Source organism: Saitoella complicata, assembly GCF_001661265.1.
Source record: "Saitoella complicata NRRL Y-17804 unplaced genomic scaffold SAICOscaffold_3, whole genome shotgun sequence".
NCBI lineage: Eukaryota > Fungi > Ascomycota > Saitoellomycetes > Saitoellales > Saitoellaceae > Saitoella > Saitoella complicata.
Window position 1 is genome coordinate 269,210 of NW_017566994.1, and position 14,661 is coordinate 283,870.

The 14,661-nt window shown below is 53.6% G+C and overlaps 8 protein-coding genes across 8 annotated transcripts; 4 read left to right on the plus strand and 4 right to left on the minus strand.

Annotated features, from left to right (window-relative positions):
- Positions 1-60: 60 nt before the first annotated feature.
- SAICODRAFT_28981 (AAA-domain-containing protein) lies at positions 61-1,959 on the minus strand. The gene is made up of 6 exons (XM_019167284.1): positions 1,761-1,959; positions 1,175-1,703; positions 1,067-1,108; positions 623-1,010; positions 475-567; positions 61-425 (listed from the first exon to the last, which is right to left on the minus strand). Exons 1-6 carry the CDS (start codon positions 1,867-1,869, stop codon positions 159-161), a joined length of 1,428 nt encoding a protein of 475 aa, XP_019026443.1. The 5' UTR covers positions 1,870-1,959; the 3' UTR covers positions 61-158.
- Positions 1,960-2,042: 83 nt separating this feature from the next.
- SAICODRAFT_33362 (Sedlin) lies at positions 2,043-2,551 on the plus strand (the record flags this gene model as incomplete). Its single annotated transcript, XM_019168289.1, has 2 exons — positions 2,043-2,087; positions 2,147-2,551. 2 exons carry the CDS (start codon positions 2,043-2,045, stop codon positions 2,549-2,551), a joined length of 450 nt encoding a protein of 149 aa, XP_019026444.1.
- Positions 2,552-2,766: 215 nt separating this feature from the next.
- On the minus strand, positions 2,767-3,676 carry SAICODRAFT_76223 (ribosomal protein L6). The gene has a single exon (XM_019171012.1). The coding sequence runs from the start codon at positions 3,594-3,596 to the stop codon at positions 2,949-2,951; it is 648 nt and encodes a 215-aa protein (XP_019026445.1). The 5' UTR covers positions 3,597-3,676; the 3' UTR covers positions 2,767-2,948.
- A 137-nt stretch (positions 3,677-3,813) lies between these two features.
- SAICODRAFT_17089 (uncharacterized protein) lies at positions 3,814-4,290 on the plus strand (the record flags this gene model as incomplete). The annotated part of the gene is made up of 2 exons (XM_019165750.1): positions 3,814-3,901; positions 3,976-4,290. The coding sequence occupies 2 exons, from the start codon at positions 3,814-3,816 to the stop codon at positions 4,269-4,271; spliced, it is 384 nt and encodes a 127-aa protein (XP_019026446.1). The 3' UTR covers positions 4,272-4,290.
- Positions 4,291-4,506: 216 nt separating this feature from the next.
- SAICODRAFT_63978 (pyruvate carboxylase) lies at positions 4,507-8,476 on the minus strand (the record flags this gene model as incomplete). The annotated part of the gene is made up of 2 exons (XM_019170030.1): positions 8,214-8,476; positions 4,507-7,937 (listed from the first exon to the last, which is right to left on the minus strand). The coding sequence occupies exons 1-2, from the start codon at positions 8,359-8,361 to the stop codon at positions 4,507-4,509; spliced, it is 3,579 nt and encodes a 1,192-aa protein (XP_019026447.1). The 5' UTR covers positions 8,362-8,476.
- A 1,330-nt stretch (positions 8,477-9,806) lies between these two features.
- SAICODRAFT_52803 (WD40 repeat-like protein) lies at positions 9,807-10,997 on the minus strand (the record flags this gene model as incomplete). Its single annotated transcript, XM_019169170.1, has 1 exon — positions 9,807-10,997. One exon carries the CDS (start codon positions 10,995-10,997, stop codon positions 9,807-9,809), a length of 1,191 nt encoding a protein of 396 aa, XP_019026448.1.
- A 133-nt stretch (positions 10,998-11,130) lies between these two features.
- SAICODRAFT_88501 (DUF572-domain-containing protein) lies at positions 11,131-12,128 on the plus strand. Its single transcript, XM_019171562.1, has 2 exons — positions 11,131-11,185; positions 11,240-12,128. The coding sequence occupies exons 1-2, from the start codon at positions 11,159-11,161 to the stop codon at positions 12,008-12,010; spliced, it is 798 nt and encodes a 265-aa protein (XP_019026449.1). The 5' UTR covers positions 11,131-11,158; the 3' UTR covers positions 12,011-12,128.
- A 130-nt stretch (positions 12,129-12,258) lies between these two features.
- Positions 12,259-14,652, plus strand: SAICODRAFT_88503 (acyl-CoA oxidase). The gene is made up of 2 exons (XM_019171563.1): positions 12,259-12,719; positions 12,774-14,652. Exons 1-2 carry the CDS (start codon positions 12,351-12,353, stop codon positions 14,535-14,537), a joined length of 2,133 nt encoding a protein of 710 aa, XP_019026450.1. The 5' UTR covers positions 12,259-12,350; the 3' UTR covers positions 14,538-14,652.
- The last annotated feature ends 9 nt before the right edge of the window (positions 14,653-14,661 follow it).

Consider the following 14,661-nt stretch of genomic DNA (forward strand, 5'->3'; position numbering starts at 1 on the left):
AAGTGTACGCGTTCGGCAGGGCCCCGGCTACTGCACACCGAACGTGACCGTGAAGCCATACCATTCAGAAATGCATATACCGTCCTACATTTCTATCTTATATTGTTCTCGTGGCAACAATTGCGTCCTATCCTCCTGTTTCTTCCGCTTTACGCCGTTCACTTGCTCCCACTCGCCGCCTCAATACTCGCCATAACCTCCCTCTCCTCCCTGACAACCCTCCCCAAAGCCTCCAAACAATGCTCAACCCTACTCCCCATCCCCTGCAAATACCTCGCATGCGCCAACACCGGTAATCGTCTCAATGCCCTTCCCGACATTCCTATCCCCTGACATTCACTCGCGACATTGTAGAGAACCGAGGCTGGGGCATTAGGTTGGGAGTATAACCCGATCGAGGCTTCGGCGTAGGAGGGTATAGGCGTCTGTAAGACACGTGTGAGCCTTGCCTTCGAACTTTTCAACATGTCGTACCGGAGACGACACTATCCCAACCCTGATCATCTCATTAACACAACTCCTCAGAATCGTATAAATGGCATTCGTACTCGGCGCTCCGACGTATTGCTATGTGATGACGATTCTCAGCAACGAAAATGCAGATGTGTCGTCAAGCACATACCTTAATATCCGCCCGATCAACAAACGCCGGATCCATCGCCTCCAACAAATTACTCGTCGTGAGGACAAGCACGTTCCTCCTCCTCCTCAACCTATCCAACTGCGTAAGCAAGGCATTAACAACCCTCAACGCATCACTCGGCTCATTATTCCCCAACCCAGCTTTCCGAGCGCTGGTGAGCGACTCAACCTCGTCAATAAGCACACACACGAAGGAATCCTCGTCTTCCACCATGGAAGTGATTTGCGAGAAGAGTTTCCCGACGAGTTTCCCGGATTCGGAGAAGTATTTTGAGAAGAGTGAGTGAGAGTTTATCTCGATCAATTTACCGTGTGAAAAGCGTTTCGAGAGGCGGATGGAGAGTTTCTGTGCGAGGGCACGGCATAAACTGTAAGAGAACATATCAGCGAGGTCATCCAATTAAACCCAATCAATCCGTCTTACCTGGTTTTACCCGTCCCCGGCGGCCCATGCAACAACACCAACCTACACCACCACCCCATTAGCTTCCACTTCCCTCCCACGACCACGGTCTCTTTGGAGGGAGCATACCGATTCCACGAACAGACATTAAAATCAACCCCACAGTCCGAAAACAACATCAACGTACTAACAAACCTCAACAACTTTCCCTTCACATCACCCTCATACACCAAACTATCCCACAACCCTTCCAGACTCCTACTCGGTAACTCCACCACCGTCGCACTTGCGCATTCATCCTCGTCCCCGTCATCGTTGTCGTCAGATAGCCCGAATGGGTCAGAGGTTGATTGGGTTGAGGATGAGGTGGTTGTGTCGTCGTTGAGCTGGTAAACATGAATATCCAACTCGACCCCCTCCAACCCCACAATCTCCGTACCCCCATCCTCTCCATCACCTTCCCCCAGTCCTGTTACCTCGACAACACGTATCTTCTCAACATGTTCCCTCACGAACCCACCCTCCTCAAAATCCCCGTCTTGGGCACGTAGTTCGGTATCGAGTGTCAGTGTGGCAAAGTTATCGGTGAGGAAGGTGTGGACGTGACGGAGGGCGGTGTCGAAACGGCAGGTTGAGTGGGGGTGGAGGGCACATTCGACTATGTGCGTCAATTGTGAGTAAGAGGAGGACAGGAGGAGGAGGGAAGGGAATGTACCGTGGAGGATGGGTCGAGCGAGGGGTGAGACGGGGGGTGGGGGTGAGTCGAGGTGCATTGCGGCGGCTTGTTGTTGGATGTATGCGTCTGAGAGGTTTTGTGTTGGCATTGTTGTGCAATTCAGGAAGTTATCACCAGCAGACAAGCAGAAGCAGAAGAGAAGTTAGGGAGAGCGTCGACGCGTTTCGGGGTGAGTCGTGTTTGGCGGAGTGCCCCTTAGCGATAACACCGCTGGGATCGCTCACCTCCGCCAACCAACCAACCAACCAAGCACAACTGACAATGTCGTCACTACGAATCGCCTCAGTCGCAGTCATTGGCAAGCGCGTACGCTCCCTCCTCTTCCCCCATCTCTCCATCCACTGGCTAACCTTCAATCACACCAGAACCAACCTATTTACCTCCGCACCTTCCCCGCAGGCTCCCACCACCCCGACCTAAAATACCACTACCTCTCGCACACCGCCCTCGACATCTTCACCGAACGTCTCTCACCCCCCACATCCTCTTCCCACTCCTCCTCCGGTGTCCAACTCGACGCATATCTCGGGCTACTATACTCCATCGAGGATTTATCGGTTTATGGGTACACCACAAACACCGGGGTCAAATTCGTGTTGACGGTTGTTGTGGGCGAGGAGGAGGTCGTTAGGGATGTAGAAATTAAAGGGGTGTTTAGGGGGGTTGGGGATGCGTGGGTGGGTTTGGTGTGTAATCCGTTTTGGGAGGAGGGGGGGAAGATCGGTCCTGGATTCGAAAACAGAGTCAGACGGGCGGTGACTGGGCGATGATGGAGGTGGGGTGGGATGAACTGGATCATGTGTGGTGAGTTTGTTTTGGCGTTCTTTTGTTTCTGGGATGAGGATACCCGGGAATACACATACAGTCAGGAATATTCGGGCGCTCAGACCGTCGTTGGCCATGAGATAACGTTATTAAGAGAACGCCGTTCGATATCGTTTGACATCGCGCCATTCACTGTCCAGATGAGCTGTCTGCTTTTGCTAGTCTATGCCAAAAACATCCATATACACAACACAAAGGACCAAGATATTAACGCCCGACGTATGCTTTCCTCCTCCACCAATAGCTTTTGCAAGATCTTCGTAACGATCTTCCTCCCCGTCACCATCATATGCATCACTTTCCCAACCCACAACCGCAAACCACCCATCACTTAACACCAGTTTAACCCCTCTTAATCTCCTTCTTCTCAATCGTCTCATCCCCAACAAAGATACCCTTCTGATTATAAGGCTCCGGCTTCCTCCACGCCCTGATCTTCGCCGCAAACTGCGTAATCAACTGTTTATCAACCCCCTCCAAAACACACTTCGTCGGCACCTGAAACGTAACCTTAATCCCCTCCGGCACCGGCATCTCCACCGGGTTCGCGAATCCGATCCTCAAAGAAACGAAGGGTTTTCCCGCGGAAGAGGTCTCGAGCGAACCACGGTATCCGACACCGACGAAGCGGATCGTGATGGAGTGGCCTTCGGAGACGCCGGTGATGTGGTTAAACAATAGAGCCCGCGTGGTGCCGTACATCGCTCGGTGCTTCTTCACCGTGGTATCGTCACACGTCAACTTTAGCTTCTGTGTCGCTTCGTCGTGGTGAAGCTGCAGGTAGGCGGGGATGGGGAGTTTCATGGAGCCGAGGGGACCCTGGATTGTATGGAGTTCTGGAATGTCATCGGTGGGGGTTGGGGTAACGGTGACGGCGGGGGGGAGGGGGATTGGAGCTGAGCCGATGTGAGAGCATGTTGCGGGCGTGGCCGAGAAGGAACGAGCCAAGAGGCGGAAGGACTGCGACGACGGCCGTAATGAAGCGAACATCCTGATTCTGGTTATGTTATATAGATCGCGCGTTGAACGGGAAGCCCGAGATTGAGTCGTCGACTTTTTTTTTTCCTTCGTCGTTCGGGTTGTCGGCGTATCGAGGCTAACCTCCACAAAAAAGCTGGTGCACCTGCAGCTGACGAACAACTCCCATATAAGAAGTAACACCCCCTCGGACCCCTTCTCCCCTCGAAGCTTCGACTATCATTTTAAGATGGACCAGATTCAAAAGTTGATCCCAAAGCCCATGGAGGGTATCAAGCGTAACTACCAGCACTTCCTCGAGGACTACACCGTCTACGGTACGCCCTTCCCTCTCCCTTCCTATCCCCTCTCCCATCACCCTGAAGGTACATTTCTAATCCTACGACAATAGATTACATCCGCATCATCACAATCATCGGCGCATACTGCCTCCTCCGTCCCTACCTCCTCAAAATCGGCGCCAAAATCCAAGAAAAAGACCACGAACGCGCCGTGGCCGCCGACGAAGCAAACTCGATCGCAGCGGTGGACAACCCGCACCTACGTGGCGAGGACAGCGAAGACGAGGCACCGAGAAAATGGGGAGCGAAGCAGAGGAAGAGGGAGAAGGAGAGAGTTGTGCCGTTGAGGGAGGATTCGGAGGATGAGGATGAGGTGTTGTTGAGGCAGTACACTGATACGAATTAGTAAGCGGTTGCAAGGGGACTTTGGATTTGGGCAATGAACGGACATTGAATTGGGGTTAATTATAGAATAAGGTTAAATTCAAAACTTATAATACACGTCCTGCGCTACTCGTATACAGCACTGCACCTTCCTATCCTTGCACTTTCAATTTCAATTTCATGTCTATACGCTATTCTCAGACCCACACAACTTTCAAGGCCCGGCCTTGTCCCTCCAAAGAAAAATATCTGTTTGTTTAAGCCTTAACAACCTTGCAAACCAAGTCGCTTCCCTGCAAAGAGTCACCCTCCTTGATCTGGATGCTCTCAACCTTACCACCAACAGGAGCAGAGATGACCATCTCCATCTTCATGGCGGACATGACGGCAACAGGGTCACCCTTCTTGACCTGCTGGCCATCCTTGACCCTCAACTCGATGATGACACCAGCCATGGGGGCACCGACATCTCCGGGGTTGGAGGGGTCAGCCTTAGGACGGCGGATATCCTCAACAGTAGCTTTCTTGTCATCAATGGCGATAGGACGAACCTCACCGTTCAACTCGAAGAAGACCTCACGCTGACCAGTGGCCTCGGAGACGGGACCGACAGCAAGGAGCTTGACGACCAAGGACTTACCCTCCTCGATCTTGACGTTGATCTCCTCACCGAGAGCGGGAGCAGCCAAGAAGTAACGAGTGGGCAAGACGGAAACGTCACCGTACTTCTCCTGGAAAGCACGGAAGTCCTCGTAGACCTTGGGGTACATGGTGTAAGAGGCGACATCGCAGTCAGTGGCAGAGCCGAACTTGGCCTGGAGGTCCTTCTTGATCTTCTCCAAGTCAGCGGGAGGAAGAGACTTGCCGGGGCGCTCAGACAAGGCCTTACGCTTACCAGCAAGGATCTTCTCACGAAGGGCCTCAGGGAATCCACCGTAAGGCTGACCCATCAAACCCTCGAAGAAGTCCAAGACGGAAGCAGGGAAGTCAAGCTGGTCAGCACGCTCGTTAACGTCCTCCATGGTCAACTTGTTCTGGACCATGAACTGGGCCAAGTCACCAACAACCTTAGAGGTAGGAGTGACCTTGATGACATCGCCGAGGAGAGTGTTAGCGAGGACGTAAGCCTGCTTGGTCTCAGCCCACTGAGCAGCCAATCCAAGCGAAGAAGCCTGGAACTTCAAGTTGGTCAACTGACCTCCAGGAATCTCGTGGACGTACACATCGGGGTCGGGGCCGGTAAGATTAGCCTCGAAGGGGTGGTAGAGGGCACGCATCTGAGTCCAGTAGGCGTCGAGCTCACGGACGTGGGCAGCGTTCAAACCAGCGTCGATCTCGGAGCCGTCGATGGCAGCCAAGAAGGAACCGATGGAAGGCTGGGAGGTCATACCAGACATGGAGTCGGTAGCGACGTCGATGGCGTCAGCACCAGCCTCGGCACAGGCAACCATGGAGGCAACACCAGTGCCGGCAGAGTCGTGGGTGTGGACGTGGATGGGCAAATCAGGGTACTTGGCACGGATAGCACCAATCAACTTGCGGGCAGCGGTGGGCTTGAGAACACCAGCCATATCCTTGATACCAAGGACGTGAGTACCCATCTCGACGATCTGGTCAACGAGAGCCAGGTAGTACTCCAAGTTGTACTTCTTGCCAGGGCGCAACATGTCACCAGAGTAACACATGGTAGCCTCAACAACACCACCGGCCTTCTTGACGGCCTCAACACCGACACGGAGCTGCTCAACATCGTTCAAAGCATCGAAGACACGGAAGATATCGACACCGTTCTTCTTGGCCTGGTCGACGAAGTGGTAGATGGCGTTGTCGGGAAGGGAGGAGTAAGCAACACCGTTGGCACCACGCAACAACATCTGGAAGGGGATGTTGGGGACCAACTTGCGGAGCTTGCGGAGACGGTCCCAGGGGTCTTCGTACAAGAAGCGCATGGCGACATCGAAGGTGGCACCACCCCACATCTCGAGGGCGTAAGCACCGCTCAAAGCGTGAGAGGTGACAGGAGCGACGTTAACCAAGTCAATGGTACGGACACGGGTAGCCAAGAGAGACTGGTGGGCGTCACGCCAGGTAGTGTCCATGACCAAACATCCCTTGTTGGCACGGACAGCCTTGGCGAAAGCCTCAGGTCCCTGCTCAACAAGGATGTTCCTCCAACCCTTGGTGCAGGGCTTGGTGGTGTCAACCTCAGGCAACTTGGGGATAATAACCTCAGTCTTGAGCTGGGGCTCACCGTTCTGTCCCTTGATGGAAGAGCCGTTAACAACGACGTCACCCATGTACGCCAACAACTTCTGGGCACGGTTCTGGGACTTCATAAGCTGGAAGAGCTCAGGAGTGTCGTCAATGAAGGTAGTCCAGCAGGAACCAGCAATGAAGGTCTCGTGAGTCAAGAGACGGGTCAAGAAAGGAATGTTGGTCTTGACACCACGGATACGGAACTCAACGAGGGCACGGAGGATCTTGCGGCGGGCAATCTCGTAGGTGTGACCAGAGCAGGTACACTTGACCAACATAGAGTCGTAGTGAGGGGTGATGATAGCACCGGAGAAACCGTTACCACCGTCGAGACGGACACCGTTACCACCGGCGGAACGGTAGACCTCGATCTTACCGGTGTCAGGCTGGAAACCCTTCTCGGGGTCCTCAGTGGTGACACGGCACTGAATTGCGAAACCGCGGATGGAAATCTGGTCCTGGGTCAAACCGAGCTGCTCGAGGGAAGCACCAGCAGCAATCTGGATCTGAGCAGCGACAATGTCGATACCAGTAATCTCCTCCGTGATGGTGTGCTCAACCTGGATACGGGGGTTGATCTCGATGAAGTAGTGGCGGTTCTGCTGGTCGACCAAGAACTCAGCGGTACCAGCGTTACGGTAATTAACGTGACGAGCCAACTTGACAGCATCAGCCAAGATCTGGTCACGGACTTCGCGAGGCAAGTCCTTGGCAGGAGCGACCTCAACGACCTTCTGGTGACGACGCTGAACGGAACAGTCACGCTCGAACAAGTGAACGACGTTACCGTAGGAGTCAGCCAAGATCTGGACCTCGATGTGCTTGGGTTTGTCGAGGAAACGCTCGATGAAGACGGTACCGTCACCGAAAGCGGACTTGGCCTCGGAAACGGCACGGAGGAAAGAGTCCTTCAAAGACTCCATGTCGCGCACGACACGCATACCACGACCACCACCACCCATAGCAGCCTTGATAATGATGGGGAAACCGTGCTTCTCGACGAAGGCCTCGGCGTCCTCAGCGTTGGAGACAGGTCCGTCAGTACCAGGGACAACAGGAACCTGACACTCAATAGCGACAGTCCTAGCCTTGGTCTTGTCACCGAGAGCATCGATGACCTCAGGGCGGGGGCCAACGAACTTGATACCAGCAGCCTCGACCTTCCTGGCGAAAGAGGCGTTCTCGGAGAGGAAACCGTATCCGGGGTGGATCATGGAGACACCCTTCTCCTTGGCGATCCTGACAATCTCGTCCTGGGCGAGGTAGGCACCGACGGGGGAGAACTGACCGCGCTCACCGATCTGGTAAGACTCGTCGGCCTTGTACCTGTGGGCGGAAAGTCTGTCCTCGTAGGAGTAGATACCGACGGTGGTCATGGAGAGCTCGTGAGCGGTACGGAAGATACGAATGGGAATTTCACCACGATTGGCAACTGTAACACAGAATTATTAGCATTCATTCCGAGGGTTCGTCCTGGACGGCTTGTTTTGGTTGTGGTGTTGATATCATTATCGCAACAAGATCTCCCAGCATTCATCCAGCATGTATCCTCGTAGAAATGTTTCTTTCGCTTTTTGAAATCATTTCATCGCATTCCCTCCGTTCTGTCGGCCCATTGATCGCATTCACTCCGCTCCAATCGAAATGTCGCAAATGACTCAACACCAACCTCTTCGCCCATAACCAGGATAAATTCAATGCCACTTACCAAGAATCTTGTTGTCCTTAGAGCTCAAGACCAAAGAGTTCCTCCTAACATGGTCAATGTGGCCAGGAGCCGAGATCTCCTCAACCTCATCAATCACAGCCTGCTCGGGATCATTCTTGATGTCCTTCGGGGCAGCGAGGTCTGCCATCGTCGTGTATCAATGAGAAACGGAGATAAAAAGTGGCGGGGGTTTGAAAGGATTGAAGAGGTGAGGACGGCGACAGAGAGCTTTTTGGTTCTGCGGTTTCTTGAGTGACGTCCAGCCGGTAGCAAAATCTGGGAAATCTGGAGGGAGATAAGCGCGCAGCGCTGGGAAGCGGGCGGTGCGCGATGGCTGAGCAGCCAGAACAGTCATATGAAGATCTACTATCTTAGACAGGACAGATGAAGAGGAAAAACGTCAGAGGTGATCCGTGATGAAATAAGATTTGTAATGGCTTTCATTGGGATGGTAAAGCTGTGAAGACGGCATTCGCAGCTGGACCTCTGAATCTTCTGGGGAGGACGGATGTTGGGGAACCTTCTGCGGGCCAGCTGGGGGCTCTAATGCAGCCTTGCAACGTCAAGTGAGGTTAGTTCGCACGTCGCCATTTCTGGCCAATCATCGCGCGTGGGAAATTTTAAAAACCGATATCGATCGATCGCTAAGGAAGTCCTGCCTGACAGTTGGTAGCTGGATTCGGTCGACAGCTCCACATTCATTCGCTTTATCCTGGCCGACTTGTAACGTCGATCTAGCTGCGGTTCTCCCGAGCGCTAGCTATAGCTGCATCCGTCTTTCAATTGCCGAGCGTCGGTGTCCGATAGCGACGTGAGTGTACATGTGGACCCAAATTCACCGTGGAACACACTCAACCGAAAGGTGAAGTAGAATAACCTCTAGAATATGGCACATGACAAGCAGAAATCCTTTATCAAGTTCCCGCTGTGTCAAATAGGACTAACAACGTTAACGACGCTCAGGTATGGCATGGTCGTACTGCGCCTCGGTATTCGGCCTTTGCAAACAGGCGGTGGCAGAACTTGCAAATGAGTTCGTCAAACCTTTTTTATGTAGTTATTAGCAAAAGCTGGCCAACTTTCGAAGAGGTGTCGTCAGTTTGACAAATAGGGAGATGGAAGGGTGGTGTAGGCGAAGCTTCGCAGCGTTCTGCAACAACTGTGAAACCTGCCGGTTACGTCAACTGGGGATGCGTCAGCCGACTCCGTCACCCAATTCCAACCCTATCAAAGTATATTAGCTGACAGACTGCAACTACGGATTCTGCCAGTTGTAGCAGGCGGCCCGCACCGGTACCGTCGTCACTTCATCGAGATCGAGAGTATAGTGTTCTGCGACATACCGTGGGAGAAATTGCACGTGGCATGTACTGACCTGATCTCGTTCCCCTTCGGGATTGGGTAGCGAAAAGAATAATGGAAAATCACGAGTTTGGTACCAATGGGCTGCGCATGCACTGCACCTGATCCGTCGTCTATCGATAATCTTAGATTACGCACACCTTGTTGGACCTGGACAAGATGAACAATGAGGACAGAATGTATTTCTTGTATGATGGTTCCGTCATTCCTCAACTAAGGCTTCCTGTTACCCTACTCCTCCTCCTCCTCCTCCCCCTCACTTTCCACCTCGGTCTTAACCTCCTCCTCCTCAACCTCCTCCTTCAACTTCTCCACATGCCCAACATCCGCAACCGTCAAACACGTAATCCTATTCCCACACTCAAAACTTCCAATCTCCTTCGTCTCCCCCTCCGCTTCTCCTGCGACGATCTTGGACCCGACTCGCCAGAGCTTGAGCTCACCATCGGAAGAAGCTGTGACGAAGATATTGGTGTGAGGCGAGGGTGCACGTTCGATGCACTTTACGCGTGCGCGGTGTCCGGACCACACTTCCACCTCAGTACCGCGGTATCGCTCGACGTCTTCGGTTTCCGTGTCGGGAGGCGCGATAGGATTCCATACCCGGATCTTGGTATCTTCATGACCCACAACCACACGCTCCTCATCCAACCACGCAAAGCAATGCATCTTACTAACACACTGTACCCCACCAACAACCGTCTGTGTCGCAGTCCCATACACCACAAGATGTCTATCAAACATCACTGCATATCTCTCTCCACTCAGACTCCACGCGACACTGAGTGGGTCTCCGAGTTTGGTTGGTTGGAGGGGGAGTTTGTTGACTGCGGCACGGCGGGCGGTCATGAGATTCCACAGCGTAACACGACGATCCTCACCAACCGAGAGCGCGATCTTCCCCGATGGGTGTGCAGCGAAAGACGTAATCCCCTTCTTCCCGCCTTGTACCGAAGATTTCTGTTTCATCGTCGCCATATTCTCCCAATCCTTCGTTCTCCACACCACGATCGTTCCAGTCGAATCACTCGACAGTAAATGCTGTTTCGTGGGGAAGGAGAGGTGTGTGATGGAGCCGTTGTGGGCATGTAGTGTACCGAGATCTTTCCGGAGTTTGAGGTCGTAGAGTTTGATAATTTCATCTGAACCACCCGAGGCGAGATACCGTCCTCCGACAGCGAGGGTCTTCATTGCGGCCATGTGTGCCGGGAAGATAAAGACTGGTTCCATGTGTGCATTACTACCCTTCCCAGCTGCTGAATCAAACATGGCGTCGAGTCCATAGAGCACATGTTCATATGATCCCGCAATGACACGGAATGCCGCAGTCGAGGTGCTGGACGGCACGGATGGGAGCAAAGGCGCGAGCTTGGCCTTCTTTGTGGTGGTCCCTGAGGTCTCGGAAGCGGGTCTTTTGGACATAATTGGGTGCTGAGGGTGTTTGGGCTCGTACGTATTTTTCTGTTTCCCGAGGTACTTTTGGAAGGGGCTCAGCAGGGATGGTGTGTGGCGCGGCCGGGACAGTCGATAACGGCGGTTGACGAAGGCGACGTAATGGTTGACAAGGACACCCAAACGGTAACATGGCCGAACGTAAGGTGTTGAACAAGGTGTGTAGCGGTCGCAATGCATGGACCATCCGTAGCTGACGTTTATGCAAACAGTACTTCCCCCCAGACTTCGACCCCTCCCTCCTCACCAAACGCAAAAAACCCCAAAAAGCCGGCCCAAAAGTTCAAACAGTACGTCTCATGACACCTTTCTCCATGAAATGCAACACCTGCGGCGAATACATCTACAAGGGCAAAAAATTCAACGCACGTAAAGAGAATAGCGGGGAGTTTTACCTCAGTATCGAGCGGTTCCGGTTTTATATTCGGTGTACGCGATGTTCGGCTGAGATTACCTTTATGACGGATCCGAAGAATGGGGATTATCTTATGGAGAGTGGTGCTTCCAGGAATTTCGAGCCGTGGAAGAAGAAGGACGGGGACGAGGAGGAGGGCGGGGAGGGGGAGGGTGGAGAGGAGGAGGGGGAGAATGCGATGGAGAGGTTGGAGAGTAAGACGTTGGATGCGAAGATGGAGATGGAGATCATGGATGCATTGGACGAGATCCGGACCAGGAATTCACGGCATGAGAGAACGGGGGTTGATGCCGCGCTTGACCTCATCGATGCTGAGCGCGAAGCCGCTGCTAAGGTGGAAACGGAGGAAGAGCGACTCGCGCGAGAAGATGCTGAAATTGCACGGAAAGCTTTTCTGGACGCAGATGGAGATAAGGTGCGGAGAGTTGTTGAGGGTGATGGGGCATTGAAGGAGACGCCGGTGCCTGTGGTGGCTAAGCCGGCAATCCCTACTTTCAAGACGGGGGTTGTGAAGAGGAAGAAGAAGGACTTGGGGGCTGCGCTTGGAATTGTGGTGAAGAAGAAGTAGGCCGAAGAGGGAAGCGAGAGGACTGCGTGGTGCATATGGGATAGGATGGCGTTTCCAGTCTTTACAGCCGTCGTAATAGTATACCCTTTTTGAGAACCATCCACTTCTCATATGAGGCAACTTTCGCATTCTTCAGATGTCCTCTCGGGACTCGGAGTCTCCCCCCCCACACGCGCGCCGGCGCCCCTCCCATGTCGGCGGCACCCAAATCTGGGGTGCACCCGTCTCCTCTCCTCCAACTCCCGGCCCCGAAGGCGAAGCAACACCCATAAAAGGCTCTCCTCGATCTCATCCCTCCCCTTCCCTTCCTCTCTACCACCCATACAAACAACAAACAACCATGCCCATGAGCAATAAATCAGAACCCTTCAAGGCAGTGGCCCACATCCCCTTCCCCTCCCACCTAAAACCCGCAGACCCTCAAGGCCCCGACGTCCTCGCCCGCGAACGCTCAAAAGCGACCTTCTCCATCCCCAAACTTACCGAATACATTTACGGTCACGAATGGCTTGCTCGTCGGGATAAGATCTTGGCCATTTTGGAGGCTGATCCGATTATGGACAAGACACCGAATTACTACTTGGGGAGGGGGGAGAGGATTCGGTTAGCGTTGGCGAGGGCGAAGAGGGCGACGCAGTTGGCGAAGGATTTGGACTGGACGGATGAGGAGGTTCAGATGGCTGATTGGCTTGTTGATGAGGCTCACCCGGTATGTTCCCTCCTTCCTCATCCTGCATACATCTACTGACATGTGCAAACGCAGTACCACCTTCACAAGTCCATGTACCTAATGACCCTCCGCGGGCAAGGTACCCCCGAACAACACGAGAAGTTCCTCAATCCCTCCGAGAACTACGAATTGATCGGCTGCTACGCACAAACCGAACTCGGCCACGGCTCAAACGTCCAAGGCCTCGAAACCACCGCGACCTACGACCCTAAGACACAGACCTTCGATCTCCACTCCCCCACCCTCACTTCCTCAAAATGGTGGATCGGCTCCCTCGGACGTACGGCGAATACGGCGGTCGTCATGGCTCAACTCATCTCGAATGGAAAAACCTACGGGCCCCACCCTTTTGTCGTACCCATCCGCGACCTGAAAACTCACCAACCCCTCCCCGGCGTCCTTGTTGGCGATATCGGGCCCAAGTTCGGGTACAACGCGATCGATAACGGGTTTTTGCTGTTCGAGCACGTGAAGATCCCACACTTCAACATGCTCGCCAATTTCGCCCGGATCGACCCCGCCACGGGTGCCTACGAGAAACCACCGAACGACAAGTTGTCGTACGGAACAATGACCTGGGTCCGTTCCGGGATCGTGTTGAATGCGAGACTCGTTACTGCGAGGGCGGCGACGGTCGCGGTGAGGTATTGTGCGATTCGGAGGCAGTTTGCGGATCGGGATGCGCCAAAGTTCGAGAGGGGACGGGCGGTGGAAACGGCGGTGTTGGATTACACTACTGTTCAGGTCCGACTTCTTCCCGTTATTGCTCAGGCGTACGCTCTCCACTTTACCGGGACTGCGATGATGAGGTTGTATGAGTTGAATGCCAAACGCGCCGCTGGAGGCGATTTCGCACTCCTTGCCGACCTCCACGCGTCCTCCTCCGGTCTCAAATCCCTCTGCACGACCATGGCCGCCGAATCTATCGAAGTCTGCCGTCGCGCTTGTGGAGGCCACGGATTCAGTATGTTCTCCGGACTCGGAACTTTCTACCAAGACTACCTCCCCAACGTCACCTACGAAGGCGACAACTACATGCTCACGCAACAAGTCGCCCGCTACCTCCTCAAAATCGCACGTGAAGTCAAGGAGAAAGGTGGGAAGATCAAGTATGCGAACAAGAACCCCACGATCGAGTATTTGCTCGCGTATCAGCAGGACAAGAATGCGAAGTGTCCAGTGGAGAGTGAGGGTGATTGGAGGGATGCGGAGATGTTGGTGAGGGCGTTTGGACACCGTGCGGCGTATTTGGTGGAGGATATCTTGCATAAGAGAGATGAGCTGAATATGTCCTGGAACTCGCTTCTTGTGGATTTCTACCGCGCGAGTGTCGCGCACTGTCAGTTCATCCTCATCAAGACTTTTGCAGACGCACTCGAGGCAGGTGATCTGGAGAGCAACGGCCGCAAAGGCATGGGGGCTGTTATGCGTGAATGCTGTTACCTCTTCGGCGTGGACACCATGCTCCGCGAAGCTTCGGAATTCCTCGCGTCAGGATACCTCTCCCCTCACCAATTCTCCCTCCTCCGCACATCGCAGATGTCACTCCTCATCTCGCTCCGACCGAACGCTGTCCCCCTCGTTGACGCCTTCGATTTCCCCGATTATTTGTTGCAGAGTTCGTTGGGGAGGGGGGATGGGAGGGTTTATGAGGATATGGTGAAGAGGGCGGGGATGGAGCCGTTGAACGGAGTTACTTTTAATGTGAATTATAGGGATGCGGAGGTTGTCAGGGGGGAGGGTGAGGTGGAGAGGTTGAGGGAGAGTATGGGAAGGGTTGGGAAGGCGAAGATTTGAGGATGGTCAAAGTATGGAAAAGTGTACGTTATGAGGTTTGTTATGCACCCCTGTCTTGGTATTGGTTTGAGTACGATAGTATGATATCCTTGTGAATGAAATGCTCTTTAACTTCATTCTGTTC